Raw genomic sequence first — 16,755 nt, forward strand, 5'->3', positions numbered from 1 at the left:
GCGACTTCAAAAATCCGCCAAAAGACCAAAGAAGTCGAGCCTGGGGCGTCGATTTGAAATCTGTTTCCTGTTGTGGGAAAATTCTTTGAAATAACCGCGGCAATGAGCCACCAGGTAAGTAGCGCCCAACCAGAACATGAGGTGTTCAGGATCATAAAGCGTCTTTGTAAAGAAGCTGGACACGCTCAGGCTGAGGGCCTCACTTCGGAACTGGCTCCTTGTGTTTATTCTACTCTACTTATTATCTATTCCTATTAACGTACGCTATTGATGACCTACTCTACATCTATTTTATTGAAATGGTTTTGTGCATACGCCTCTTCTTGTGGTAATTATTGGGCAGGTACCTCGGGTATGTTTCTTAAAGGCCTACTGAAAGCCACTACTAGCGACCACGCAGTCTGATAGTTTATATATCAATGATGAAATCTTAACATTGCAACACATGCCAATACAGCCGGGTTAACTTATAAAGTGACATTTTACATTTCCCGCTAAACTTCCGGTTGAAAACGTCTTTGTATGATGACGTATGCGCATGACGTCACTAGTTAAACGGAAGTATTGGTCCACCATTGTATCCAATACAAAAAAGCTCTGTTTTTATCTCAAAATTCCACAGTATTCTGGACATCTGTGTTGGTGAATCTTTTGCAATTTGTTTAATGAATAATGGAGACTGCAAAGAAGAAAGTTGTAGGTGGGATCGGTGTATTAGCGGCTGGCTGCAGCAACACAACCAGGAGGACTTGGACTTGGATAGCAGACGCGCTAGCCAACGCTAGCCGCCGACCGCATCGATGATCGGGTGAAGTCCTTCGTCGCTCCGTCGATCGCTGGAACGCAGGTGAGCACGGGTGTTGATGAGCAGATGAGGGCTGGCGTAGGTGGATAGCTAATGTTTTTAGCATAGCTCTGTGAGGTCCCGTTGCTAAGTTAGCTTCAATGGCGTCGTTAGCAACAGCATTGTTAAGCTTCGCCAGCCTGGAAAGCATTAACCGTGTATTTACAGGTCCAGAGTTTGGTAGTATTGTTGATCTTCTGTCTATCCTTCCAGTCAGGGGTTTATTTCTTTTGTTTCTATATGCAGTTAAGCACGATGCTATCACGTTAGCTCCGTAGCTAAAGAGCTTCAGCGATGTATTGTCGTGGAGATAAAAGTCACTGTGAATGTCCATTTCGCGTTCTGGACTCTCATTTTCAAGAGGATATAGTATCCCAGGTGGTTTAAAATACAAATCCGTGATCCACAATAGAAAAAGGAGAAAGTGTGGAATCCAATGAGCCAGCTTGTACCTAAGTTACGGTCAGAGCGAAAAAAGATACGTCCTGCACTGCACTCTAGTCCTTCACTCTTACGTTCCTCATCCACAAATCTTTCATACTCGCTCAAATTAATGGGGTAATCGTCACTTTCTCAGTCCGAATCGCTCTCGCTGCTGGTGTAAACAATGGGGAAATGTGAGGAGCCTTTCAACTTGTGACGTCACGCTACTTCCGCTACAGGCAAGGCTTTTTTTATCAGCGACCAAAAGTTGCGAACTTTATCGTCGATGTTCTCTACTAAATCCTTTCAGCAAAAATATGGCAATATCGCGAAATCATCAAGTATGACACATAGAATGGATCTGCTATTCCTGTTTAAATAAAAAAATGTCATTTCAGTAGGCCTTTAAAGGCCTACTGAAAGCCACTACTAGCGACCACGCAGTCTGATAGTTTATATATCAATGATGAAATCTTAACATTGCAACACATGCCAATACGGCCGGGTTAACTTATAAAGTGACTTTTAAAACTTCCCGGGAAATATCCGGCTGAAACGTTGCGGTATGATGACGTATGCGCGTGACGAAGTCAGAGTAACGGAAGTTATGGTACCCCGTAGAATCCTATACAAAAAGCTCTGTTTTCATTTCATAATTCCACAGTATTCTGGACATATTTTGCAATTTGTTTAATGAACGATGAAGGCTGCAAAGAAGACAGTTGTAGGTGGGATCGGTGTATTAGCAGCGGACTACAGCAACACAACCAGGAGGACTTTGTTGGAGCGCTAGCCGCGCTAGCCGCGCTAGCCGCGCTAGCCGTGCTAGCCGCCGACCTCACCTTGACTTCCTACGTCTCCGGGCCGCCAAATGCATCGGGTGAAGTCCTTCGTCCTTCTGCCGATCGCTGGAACGCAGGTGAGCACGGGTGTTGATGAGTAGATGAGGGCTGGCTGGCGTAGGTGGAGAGCTAATGTTTTTAGCATAGCTCTGTGAGGTCCCGTGGCTAAGTTGCTATGTTAGCTTCAATGGCGTCGTTAGCACAGCATAGTTAACCTTCGCCAGCCTGGAAAGCATTAACCGTGTATTTACATGTCCACGGTTTAATAGTATTGTTGATTTTCTATCTATCCTTCCAGTCAGGGGTTTATTTTTTTGTTTCTATATGCAGTTAAAGAACGATGCTATCACGTTAGCTCGTAGCTAAAGCATTTCGCCGATGTATTGTCGTGGAGATAAAAGGCACTGAATGTCCATTTGGCGTTCTGGACTGTCATTTTCAAGAGGATATAGTATCCCAGGTGGTTTAAAATACAAATCCGTGATCCACAATAGAAAAAGGAGAGAGTGTGGAATCCAATGAGCCAGCTTGTACCTAAGTTACGGTCAGAGTGAAAAAAGATACGTCCTGCACTGCACTCTAGTCCTTCACTGTAACGTTCCTCATCTACGAATCTTTCATCCTCGCTCAAATTAATGGGGTAATCGTCACTTTCTCGGTCCGAATCTCTCTCGCTCCATTGTAAACAACGGGGAATTGTGAGGAATACTAGCTCCTGTGACGTCACGCTACTTCCGCTACAGGCAAGGCTTTTTTTTATCAGCGAGCAAAAGTTGCCAACTTTATCGTCGATTTTCTCTACTAAATCCTTTCAGCAAAAATATGGCAATATCGCCAAATGATCAAGTATGACACATAGAATGGATCTGCTATTCCTGTTTAAATTTAAAAAAATAATTTCAGTAGGCCTTTAAATATCTTGTCTTTGCAGTCTATTCAATTGAATATAAGTTGAAAAGGATTTGTTGTATTCTCTTTTTATTTACCATTTACACAACGTGACAACTTTACTGGTTTTGGCTTTTGTAGATCCAGACATCGACAGAAGTTCCCTCGCAAGCTACACCAACGTCCAACACTTTTGGATCAATCCAAGGATCCGTTGAAAGTGATGACTATCTCAGAGACTTGGAGTGAAGATAAGAGAGGAATAGACTTTGATCTAGAAGGATGTGAACTAAACCACATCAGCAGAGGCAAGAAGAATGCAGGAGGAGTAGTTGTGTACTTGATGAAGGACTTGCAACACCGTGTGGTCAAATACACGTCATTTACCTTTGATAATATTGTGGAATGTGTAACCATGGAAACATCTAAAGCAGGAGTCACCAACGCGGTGCCCGCGGGCACCAGGTAGCCCGTAAGGACCAGATGAGTAGCCCGCTGGCCTGTTCTAAAAATAGCTCAAATAGCAGCACTTACCAGTGAGCTGCCTCTATTTTTTAAATTGTATTTATTTACTAGCAAGCTGGTCTCACTTTGCCCGACATTTTTAATTCTAAGAGAGACAAAACTCAAATAGAATTTGAAAATCCAAGAAAATATTTTAAAGACTTGGTCTTCACTTGTTTAAATAAATTCATTTTTTTTTTTTACTTTGCTTCTTATAACTTTCAGAAAGACAATTTTAGAGAAAAAATACAACCTTAAAAATTATTTTAGGATTTTTAAACACATATACCTTTTTACCTTTTAAATTCCTTCCTCTTCTTTCCTGACAATTTAAATCAATGTTCAAGTAAATTTATTTTTTTTATTGTAAAGAATAATAAATACATTTTAATTTAATTCTTCATTTTAGCTTCTGTTTTTTCGACAAAGAATATTTGTGAAATATTTCTTTAAACTTATTATGATTAAAATTCAAAAAAAATTATTCTGGCAAATCTAGAAAATCTGTAGAATCAAATTTAAATTTTATTTCAAAGTCTTTTGAATTTCTTTTAAAATTTGTGTTCTGGAAAATCTAGAAGAAATAATGATTTGTCTTTGTTACAAATATAGCTTGGTCCAATTTGTTATATATTCTAACAAAGTGTAAATTGGTTTTTAACCTATTTAAAACTTGTCATCAAAATTCTAAAATTAAACTTAATCAGGAAAAATTACTAATGATGTTCCATAAATTCTTTTTTTAATTTTTTCAAAAAGATTGGAATTAGCTAGTTTTTCTCTTCTTTTTTCGGTTGAATTTTGAATATTAAAGAGTCGAAATTGAAGATAAACTATGTTTCATAATTTAATTGTCACTTTTTTTGTGTTTTCTCCTCTTTTAAACCGTTCAATTAAGTGTAAATATAATTAATTATTAATAATAACATAGAGTTAAAGGTAAATTGAGCAAATTGGCTATTTCTGGCAATTTATTGAAGTGTGTATCAAACTGGTAGCCCTTCGCATGAATCACTACCCAAGAAGTACTTGTAATAAAGTAATTTTCCTGAGGGAACTCTCCTGAAGGAATCAATAAAGTACTATCTATATATCTATCTAAGTAGCTCTTGGTTTCAAAAAGGTTGGTGACCCCTGATCTAAATAGTACTAATCAGCTGCATGTGTAGAAGTCAAACATTGAATTGTTTGAGGACTGGAAGGAGACAACTGTCACTGAAATCAACCAGAAAGTAAACTTCTTATGTGGTGACTTCAACATTGAACTCTTAAAGGTCTACTGAAAGCCACTACTAGCGACCACGCAGTCTGATAGTTTATATATCAATGATGAAATCTTAACATTGCAACACATGCCAATACGGCCGCGTTAACTTATAAAGTGACATTTTAAATTTCCCGGGAAATATCCGGCTGAAACGTCTCGGTATGATGACGTATGCGCGTGACGTAGTCAGTTAAACGGAAGTATTGGTACCCCGTAGAATCTTATACAAAACAGCTCTGTTTTCATTTCATAATTCCACAGTATTCTGGACATCTTTTGCAATTTGTTTAATGAACAATGAAGACTGCAAAGAAGAAAGTTGTAGGTGGGATCGCTGTATTAGCGGCGGACTACAGCAACACAACCAGGAGGACTTTGTTGGAGAGCAGACGCGCTAGCCGGCGACCTCACCTTGACTTCCTACGTCTCCGGGCCGCCAACCGCATCTGTGATTGGGTGAAGTCCTTTGTCGCGCCGTCGATCGCTGGAACGCAGGTGAGCACGGGTGTTGATGAGCAGATGAGAGCTGGCTGACGTAGGTGGAGAGCTAAAGTTTTTAGCATAGCTCTGTGAGGTCCGGTTGCTAAGTTAGCTTCAATGGCGTTGTTAGCAACAGCATTGTTAAAGGCCTACTGAAATGATTTTTTTAAATTTAAACGGGAATAGCAGATCCATTCTATGTGTCAAACTTGATCATTTCGCGATATTGCCATATTTTTGCTGAAAGGATTTAGTAGAGAAAATCGACGATAAAGTTGGCAACTTTTGCTCGCTGATAAAAAAAAGCCTTGCCTATACCGGAAGTAGCGTGACGTCACAGGAGCTAGTATTCCTCACAATTCCCCGTTGTTTACAATGGAGCGAGAGAGATTCGGACCGAGAAAGTGATGATTACCCCATTAATTTGAGCGAGGATGAAAGATTCGTAGATGAGGAACGTGAGAGTGAAGGACTAGAGAGGCAGTGATGGACGTATCTTTTTTCACTCTGACCGTAACTTAGGTACAAGCTGGCTCATTGGATTCCACACTCTCCTTTTTCTATTGTGGATCACGGATTTGTATTTTAAACCACCTGGGATACTATATCCTCTTGAAAATGAGAGTCCAGAACGCCAAATGGACATTCAGTGCCTTTTATCTCCACGACAATACATCGGCGAAATGCTTTAGCTACGAGCTAACGTGATAGCATCTTGCTTTAACTGCATATAGAAACAAAAGAAATAAACCCCTGACTGGAAGTATAGATAGAAAATCAACAATACTATTAAACCGTGGACATGTAAATACACGGTTAATGCTTTCCAGCCTGGCGAAGGTTAACAATGCTGTGCTAACGACGCCATTGAAGCTAACTTAGCAACCGGACCTCACAGAGCTATGCTAAAAACATTAGCTCTCCACCTACGTCAGCCAGCCCTCATTTGCTCATCAACACCCGTGCTCACCTGCGTTCCAGCGATCGGCAGAAGGACGAAGGACTTCACCCGATGCGTTTGGCGGCCCGGAGACGTAGGAAGTCAAGGTGAGGTCGCCGGCTAGCGCGGCTAGCGCTCCAACAAAGTCCTCCTGGTTGTGTTGCTGTAGTCCGCTGCTAATACACCGATCCCACCTACAACTGTCTTCTTTGCAGCCTTCATTGTTCATTAAACAAATTGCAAAAGATGTCCAGAATACTGTGGAATTATGAAATGAAAACAGAGCTTTTTGTATAGGATTCTACGGGGTACCATAACTTCCGTTATACTGACTTCGTCACTCGCATACATCATCATACCGCGACGTTTCAGCAGGAGAATTCCCGGGAAGTTTTAAATGTCACTTTATAAGTTAACCCGGCCGTATTGGCATGTGTTGCAATGTTAAGATTTCATCATTGATATATAAACTATCAGACTGCGTGGTCGCTAGTAGTGGCTTTCAGTAGGCCTTTATGCAGTGGGACAAACATTCATGTCATTTCCAAAACAGAACGTGCAAGATTGTCAGAGACATTTTAAAACAAGCTATTAGTGCACTTTTGTGCATGATGTCACTAAGATGACATATCAAAACAACACTCAATTAAAGTGCACTTCTTGTACAGAACGCCACTACAATAGTTAAAAACAAATAAAGTGCACTTTTGTGCATGATGTCACACAAGATATTTCAATAAGTGTCAAATAAAAATGAGCTGCATAATAGGACATCAAATCCTTCACTATGTGGTAGGTTCCTGCGGACGTTATCTCCTTCTGTTGTTGACTAGTTGTTTCATACGCTGTTGATGTGGATTGAATGGTTGCTTGGGCATTTTGTGGGTGTGGCACTGAACGGAGATGTTGACATGCAGAGTTTCAAGCGCTCTTCACTCTCTAGCGCAGATTTGGGCAAATGAAGGCCCGGGGGCCACATGCGGCCCGTTAAGCTTTTCAATCTGGCCTGCCGGACATTCCCAAATATTTTTTTTAGATCTTTAAGATGGAAAGTGTAGCCGCCATTATGATGTGCAGTCATGTTTTTAAATGACCATAAGTCTTCAACTATACTAAGTAGGGATGTCCGATGATATCGGCCTGCCGATATTATCGGCCGATAAATGCATTAAAATGTAATATCGGAAATTATCGGTATCGTTTTTTTTATTATCTGTATCAGTTTTTTTTATTTTTTTTTATTTTTTATTTTTATTAAATCAACATAAAAAACACAAGATACACTTACAATTAGTGCACCAACCCAAAAAACTTCCCTCCCCCCATTTCTTTCTGTTATCAATATTCTGCTTCCTACATTATATATCAATATATATCAATACAGTCTGCAAGGGATACAGTCCGTAAGCACACATGATTGTGTGTGCTGCTGCTCCACTAATAGTACTAACCTTTAACAGTTCATTTTACTCATTTTCATTAATTACTAGTTTCTATGTAACTGTTTTTATATTGTTTTACTTTCTTTTTTATTCAAGAAAATGTTTTTAATTTAGTTATCTTATTTTATTATTTTTTTTAAAAAGTACCTCATCTTCACCATACCTGGTTGTCCAAATTAGGCATAATAATGTGTTAATTCCACGACTGTATATATCGGTTGATATCGGTATCGGTAATTAAAGAGTTGGACAATATCGGAATATCGGATATCGGCAAAAAGCCATTATCGGACATCCCTAATACTAAATATTTCTATGGTTGGAATCTGCACTTTTGCATGATAAACTAGTTACTATGCAGTGTTTCCCACACATTCATTTATTTGTGGCGGCCCGCCACGAAAGAATTACGTCCGCCACAAATATATATATATATTTTTTTGTCCTGTCCAGCTTCTCAGGCAAATCATATAGTTGATGTAGATGCCCATATAGGCTGTTCACATTTACTTTACAAAAGAGAAGTGTAGGATACTTCTCTTCTTGCCTTATTTGTATTTGACCACTACTGTTTTCTGTTTATTTGTTACTGACTGTGGCAGGACACCTCTGCCTCTGTTTCACTTTATGTTGCTGGTAAATAATATGGCTGTAGTAGTAGGCTAAAGTTAAATTATTTAGTATGCACTAATTAAAGGGGCAGAGCTTTAAGGGACATTTTAGCTTTTATATTTTATAAGATATATTTTTTGTAAGAACCACAATTAATAAATATATTTCAGTGAATAACTTATTGTTCAAATCTGTATATAAATATGTACATAAAGTGTTGTAATTATATTGTAAAATGGATGGACGTTTAAAACAAAACTGTTATTATTAATTAGTAAGTATACATTTTTTGAGCCTTTTTAGAGAAAATCATATCATTGTAGTACATTATGCAAATTACTCGATGATGTCATGGTGACCATAGCCACGCCCATAGCCACGCCCCCACCACCACAGGTATCTTGGCAGTTTATGGGAAACACTGCTATGGTCATCTAATTAGTTACTATGGTAATCTATTTAGTTACTATGGTAATCTAAGTCAGAGCAGCTCAGATGAGGCACCAAGCAGTGTGGGTGGGGAGTGTTTCCACAGAGTGTTTCCAGAGCGGCCAGCCTAAAATGCGGGTGTCAGGGGCAGATTTTTACAACAAAGTTCTAAAGTTTAATGATTTATCAGATTATAGGTGGTTTTTTTTTGGTTTTTTTTACCCTGCGCGTTCATATTTCGCTGTGTTTGTTGCATTTTTGTTGCGTTTCGCTTGATTGTAAAAATACGTCGATCGCGAGGGGGTGTGACATTCATATTTTGTCAATATTCAGTGTTTTATCGTTCATAGAAAAAAATGAAAACTCCATTCCGTTTTTTTAAGGCGGTCTGTCATAACGTTTTTAGCATTCAATCAGACTCAATTGTGAGGTTTTGTATTAGTGTTCCTAAAAATAGACATACCGGCCCCCAGACACATTTTTTTTCTCTAAATTTGGCCCCTGAGTCAAAATATTTGCCCAGGCCTGCTCTAGCGGGTGACTTTTCTAATGAATTTCTAATTAGCAGTGCTGCTACGTTTTGTGGCAACGCACTACTTGACATATTACGGTTGTCTGTTCGACATCTTCCCGCTTGAAGCCAAACCACCGCCAGGCGATTGACCCCCTGCTGTTTTCCTTGGGAATTAATTCTTCCTTCATTTGTTACCAGATTGGCACCTTCTCTCTCTCGTATTACCACTCTCACTGCGTGAGAATGTATACTCCAATATCACCATATAGTCATTTTCTGTATCGCACATATATCCAGTATATTCCATATATCGCCCAGCCCTAATTCATATCCTCTTCATGTCCTGTTATGCTCCTTCCAATGCTGTTGTTTTTAGGTTAGAGTTTGTATCCAATCAGAATTCAGCTCGCTTATGTTGCTATGTTGTACCAAATCAACCTTCAGAATCAACAATGCAGGCGTCTATGCACTGTAAGTGAACGGGCACATACAGTTGATAGATAACTGCCATAGCCAATCAGATCACACGTTTTTGTCAGTCAGGCCAATTAGATGCACTGCAAAAACTGAAATCTAAGTAAGATGAAATATGTCAAATAAGGGTGATATTTGCTTATTTTTTGTCTGATAAGATCATTCTTTTCACTATGCAGATTTGATGTTAGAGTGTTTTACTCGTTTTAAGGGTTTTGTTCCTAAATGATCTCAGTAAGATATTACAGCTTGTTGCTGAGATTTAATAATAATAATCAGTGTTTCCCATAAACTGCCAAGGTACCTGTGGCGGTGGGGGCGTGGCTATGGGCGTGGTCACCATGACATCATCGAGTAATTTGCATAATTTACTACAATGATTTGATTTTCTCTAAAAAGGCTAAAAAAATGTATACTTACTAATTAATAATAACAGTTTTGTTTTAAATGTCCATCCATCCATCCATTTTACAATATAATTACAACACTTTATGTACATATTTATATACAGATTTGAACAATAAGTTATTCACTGAAATATATTTATTAATTGTGGTTCTTACAAAAAATATATCTTATAAAATATAAAAGCTAAAATGTCTCAAAGCTCTGCCCCTTTAATTAGTGCATACTAAATAATGTAACTTTAGCCTACTACTACAAGCATATTATTTACCAGCAACATAAAGTGAAACAGAGGCAGAGGTGTCCTGCCACAGTCAGTAACAAATAAACAGAAAACAGTAGTGGTCAAATACAAATAAGGCAACAAGAGAAGTATCCTACACTTCTCTTTTGTCAAGTAAATGTGAACAGCCGATACGGGCATCTACATCAACTATATGATTTGCCTGAGAAGCTGGAGAGAACAAAAAAAATATATATATATATATTTTTAATTTTTTTTATTTGTGGCAGACGTAATTGTTTCGTGGCGGGCCGCAACAAATAAATGAATGTGTGGGAAACCCTGATAATAATAATGGATTAGATTTGATACCGCCCTTTTCTATTATTAGATACTCAAAGCGCTCACAGAGAAGTGGGAAGCCATCATTCATTCACACCTGGTGGTGGTAAGCTACATTTGTAGCCACAGCTGCCCTGGGGTAGTTTGCACCTACGGCACCTCCGACCACTATTCATCATTCATTCACCAGTGTGAGCAGCACCCGGGGGCAAGGGTGAAGTGTCCTGCCCAAGGACACAACGGCAGCAATTTGGATGTCAAGAGGCGGGGAGCGAACCTGCAACCCTCAGGTTTCTGGCACGGCCGCTCTACCCACTACGCCATACATAATATAAACAATAAACAACTATTTTCATAAACAATAAACAACTATTTTCATAAATAATAAACAACTACATTCATAAATAATATAAACAATAAACTACTTTCATAAATAATAAACAACTACATTCATAAATAATATAAACAATAAACAACTACATTCATGAATATCATAAACAATAAACAACTACATTCATAAATAATATAAACAATAAACAACTACTTTCATAAATAATAACCAACTACATTCATAAATACTATAAACAATAAACTACTTTCATAAATAATAAACAACTACATTCATAAATAATATAAACAATAAACAACTACATTCATTAATAATATAAACAATAAACAACTACTTTCATTAATAATGAACAACTACATTCATAAATATTATAAACAATAAACAACTACATTCATAAATAATATAAACAATAAACAACTACATTCATGAATGATATAAACCATAAACAACTACTTTCATAAATAATAAACAACTACATTCATAAATAATATAAACAATAAACTACTTTCATAAATAACAAACAACTACATTCATAAATAATATAAACAATAAACAACTACATTCATTAATAATATAAACAATAAACAACTACTTTCATTAATAATGAACAACTACATTCATAAATAATATAAACAATAAACTACTTTCATAAATAATAAACAGCTATATTCATGAATAATATAAACAATAAACAAATACTTTCATAAATAATAAACAACTACATTCATACATATTATAAACAACGTCATTGATAAATATTATAAACAATAAACAACTACATTTATAAATAATATAAACAATAAACAACTACATTCATGAGTAATATAAACAATAAACAACTACTTTCATAAATAATAAACAACTACATTCATAAATAATATAAACAATAAACTACTTTCATAAATAATAAACAACTACATTCATGAATAATATAAACAATAAACAACTACTTTTCATAAATAATAAACAACTACATTCATTAATAATATGAACAATAAACAACTACATTCATGAATAATATAAACAATAAACAACTACTTTTCATAAATAATAAACAGCTACATTCATGAATAATATAAACAATAAACAACTACTTTCATAAATAATAAACAACTACATTCATGAATAATATAAACAATAAACAACTACATTCATGAATAATATAAACAATAAACAACTACTTTTCATAAATAATAAACAACTACTTTCATGAATAATATAAACAATAAACAACTACTTTCATAAATAATAAACAACTACATTCATGAATAATATAAACAATAAACAACTACTTTTTATAAATAATAAACAGCTACTTTCATGAATAATATAAACAATAAACAACTACTTTCATAAATAATAAACAACTACATTCATAAATATTATAAACAATAAACTACTTTCATAAATAATAAACAACTACATTCATAAATATTATAAACAATAAACAATGTCATTGATAAATATCATAAACAATAAACAACTACATTCATAAATAGTTCAAACAATAAACAACTACATTCATGAATAATATAAACAATAAACAATTACTTTCATTAAATCACCAAAAATGATTCCCGGGCACGGCCACCGTTGCTGCTCACTGCTCCCCTCACCTCCCAGGGGGTGATCAAGGGTGATGAGTCAAATGCAGAGAATAAATTCGCCACACCTCGTGTGTGTGTGTGACTATCATTGATACTTTAACTTTAACTTCACTTAATAAATAACAAACAATTACATTACAACAAATATTATAAACAATAAACAACGTCATTCATAAATAATATGAATGAAACAACTACATTCATAAATATTATAAACGATAAACAACGTCATTCATAAATAATATGAATGAAACAACTACATTCATGAATTTGATAAACAATAAGCAACTAGATTCATAAATATTATAAACAATAAGCAACTACATTCATGAATTTTATAAACAATAAGCAACTAGATTCATAAATATTATAAACAATAAACAACTACATTTATAAATATTATAAACAATAAACAAGATCACTTTTGACATCACTTCGAAGATTTTGAAATCAACTAAAAATGTGCTAAAAGGTAATAATACTAAATCAAGTTGACTGCAGCAGACAAATAGTGGAAATATTCATTAAATATTATAAGTATATTCTACAAGTATTCTTCAAATATCTTACAAGTATCTTACAAGTATTATACAAGTATTTTACAAGAAATATACAAGTATTTTAAAGGCATTCTACAGATATTTTACAAGTATTCTACAGGTTCTAATCAAGTATTTTATAAGTATTCTACAGGTTCTATACAAGTATTTTACAAGTACTCTGCAGGTATTCCACACAAGTATTCTACAGGTATTCTACACAAGTATTTTACAAGTATTCTACACAAGTATTTTATAAGTATTCTACAGGTATTCTACACAAGTATTTTACAAGTATTCTACACAAGTATTTTACAAGTACTCTGCAGGTATTCCACACAAGTATTCTACAGGTATTCTACACAAGTATTTTATAAGTATTCTACAGGTATTCTACACAAGTATTTTACAAGTATTTCACAAGTATTCTACACAAGTATTTTACAAGTATTCTGCAGGTATTCTACACAAGTATTTTACAAGTATTCTGCAAGTATTCTACACAAGTATTTTACAAGTATTCTACAGGTAATCTACACAAGTATTATACAAGTATTCTGCAGGTATTCTACACAGGTATTTTACAAGTATTCTTCAAATATCATACAAGTATTTTACAAGAAATCTACAAGTATTTTACAGGTATTCTACATATATTTTACAAGTATTCTACATGTTCTAATCAAGTATTTCACAAGTAGTCTACAGGTGCTATACAAGTATTCTACACAAGTATTTTACAAGTATTCTGCAGGTATTCTACACAGGTATTTTACAAGTATTCTTCAAATATCTTACAAGTATTTTACAAGAAATCTACAAGTATTTTACAGGTATTCTACAGATATTTTACAAGTATTCTACAGGTTCTAATCAAGTATTTCATAAGTAGTCTACAGGTGCTATACAAGTATTCTACACAAGTATTCTACACAAGTATTTTACAAGTATTCTGCAGGTATTCTAGACAAGTATTTTACAAGTATTCTGCAGGTATTCTACACAAGTATTTTACAGGTATTCTACACAAGTATTTTACAAGTATTCTACACAGGTATTTTACAAACATTCTGCAGGTATTCTACACAAGTATTTTACAAGTATTCTACACAGGTATTTTACAAACATTCTGCAGGTATTCTACACAAGTATTTTACAAGTATTCTACAGGTTTTCTATACAAGTATTTACAAGTATTCTACACAAGTATTTTACAAGTATTCTGCAGGTATTCTACACAACTTTTTTACAAGTATTCTGCAGGTATTCTAGACAAGTATTTTACAAGTATTCTGCAGGTATTCTACACAAGTATTTTACAGGTATTCTACAGGTATTCTACACAGGTATTTTACAAACATTCTGCAGGTATTCTACACAAGTATTTTACAAGTATCCTACACAAGTATTTTACAAGAATTCTACAGGTATTCTAAACAAGTATTTTACAAGTATTCTGCAGGTATTCTACACAGGTATTTTACAAACATTCTGCAGGTATTCTACACAAGTATTTTACAAGTATTCTACACAAGTATTTTTACAAGTATTCTACAGGTATTCTACACAAGTATTTTACAAGTATTCTACAGGTATTCTACACAAGTATTCTACAAATATTCTACAGGTATTCTACACAGGTATTTTACAAGTATTCTACACAAGTATTTTACAAGTATTCTACACAAGTATATTACAAGTATTCTACAGGTATTCTACACAAGTATTTTACAAGTATTTACAGGTATTCTACACAAGTATTTTACAAGTATTTACAGGTATTCTACAGGTATTCTACACAGGTATTTTACAAACATTCTGCAGGTATTCTACACCAGTATTTTACAAGTATCCTACAGGTATTTACACACGTATTTACAAGTATTTCACACAAGTATTTATAAGTATTCTACACAAGTATTTTACAAGTATTCTACAGGTATTCTACACAAGTATTTTACAAGTATTTACAGGTATTCTACACAAGTATTTTACAAATATTCTACAGGTATTCTACACAGGTATTTTACAAGTATTCTACACAAGTATTTTACAAGTATTCTACACAAGTATATTACAAGTATTCTACAGGTATTCTACACAAGTATTTTACAAACATTCTGCAGGTATTCTACACCAGTATTTTACAAGTATTCTACAGGTATTTACACAAGTATTTACAAGTATTCTACACAAGTATTTATAAGTATTCTACACAAGTATTTTACAAGTATTCTACACAAGTATTTTACAAGTATTCTACAGGTATTCTACACAAGTATTTTACTAGTATTCTACAGGTATTCTACACAAGTATTTTACTAGTATTTACAAGTATTCTACACAAGTATTTTACAAGTATTCTACAGGTATTCTACACAAGTATTTTACTAGTATTTACAAGTATTCTACACAAGTATTTTACAATTATTCTACAGGTATTCTACACAGGTATTTTACAAGTATTCTACAGGTATTCTACACAAGTATTTTACTAGTATTTACAAGTATTCTACACAAGTATTTTACAAGTATTCTACAGGTATTCTACACAAGTATTTTACTAGTATTTACAAGTATTCTACACAAGTATTTTACAATTATTCTACAGGTATTCTACACAGGTATTTTACAAGTATTCTACAGGTATTCTACACAAGTATTTTACTAGTATTTACAAGTATTCTACACAAGTATTTTACAAGTATTTTACAGGTATTCTACACAAGTATTTTACAAGTATTCTACAGGTATTCTACACAAGTATTTGACTAGTATTTACAAGTATTCTACACAAATATTTACAAGTATTCTACACAAGTATTTGACTAGTATTTACAAGTATTCTACACAAGTATTTGACTAGTATTTACAAGTATTCTACACAAGTATTTACAAGTATTCTACACAAGTATTTTACAAGTATTCTACAGGTATTCTACACAAGTATTTGACTAGTATTTACAAGTATTGTACACAAGTATTTACAAGTATTCTACACAAGTATTTGACAAGTATTGTGCAGGCTCGCCAGCACAAAGTTGAAGATGATGCTTACCTCTTTTTGTCCTTGTTGGCCGTCATGTCTTCAAAGTCTTTTAATACTCTGTAAATATTCCAAAATGGAGTACTAATTTGCTACAAAGTCCTCCAATATTCCAAAGTGGTGCTACAAAGTCCTCAGCTGTTCCAAAGTCCTGCACTAAAGTCTCCGAGGATGATGTCACGTGTTGCGTCCAAGAGTCCAGAGGCAAAGCAGGTCCAACAGGACCGGAAGTAGCTGACAACAGTGCCCGGGATTGTCCAAAGTCTCCCTCGGACTCGCACTGGCTCGGAACTTTGTCCTCTGACGTCAGACGTCCAGACGCTCGGGAGACTCGCGGGAAGCGGGACAGCGGAGTCTTCCTGCTGGCTGCCGATTGGCTGGAGGTCATACAAAGGCACCGCCCACTTGGAGTGAGCCCGCCCCCTTTTGCTTCAGAGAGCCCGCCTCTTCACCTGTCCGTCATGGACCAGGTGGGAGGGGCTGGAGGAAGATTGACACTTGATGTCAACTTTATTTGCACTTTGATTTGACAGTGACGTCACAGTAAAATGCCACATTAAATAAACATTAATAATTAATAATATT

At 35.1% G+C, this 16,755-nt stretch overlaps 1 protein-coding gene across 1 annotated transcript in view; it reads right to left on the reverse strand.

Moving 5' to 3' along the window:
- Nucleotides 1–16,507, reverse strand: part of LOC133657067 (endothelial PAS domain-containing protein 1-like) — a 113,578-nt gene extending 97,071 nt beyond the window's left edge. The window contains exon 1 of the mRNA XM_062057971.1: nt 16,183–16,507. Within this exon, the coding sequence (XP_061913955.1) occupies nt 16,183–16,208 (26 nt within the window). The 5' untranslated portion in view covers nt 16,209–16,507. The remainder of the gene's footprint in view (nt 1–16,182) is intronic.
- Nucleotides 16,508–16,755: the final 248 nt, after the last annotated feature.

Source organism: Entelurus aequoreus, linkage group LG09 (genome assembly GCF_033978785.1).
Source record: "Entelurus aequoreus isolate RoL-2023_Sb linkage group LG09, RoL_Eaeq_v1.1, whole genome shotgun sequence".
Lineage (NCBI taxonomy): Eukaryota > Metazoa > Chordata > Actinopteri > Syngnathiformes > Syngnathidae > Entelurus > Entelurus aequoreus.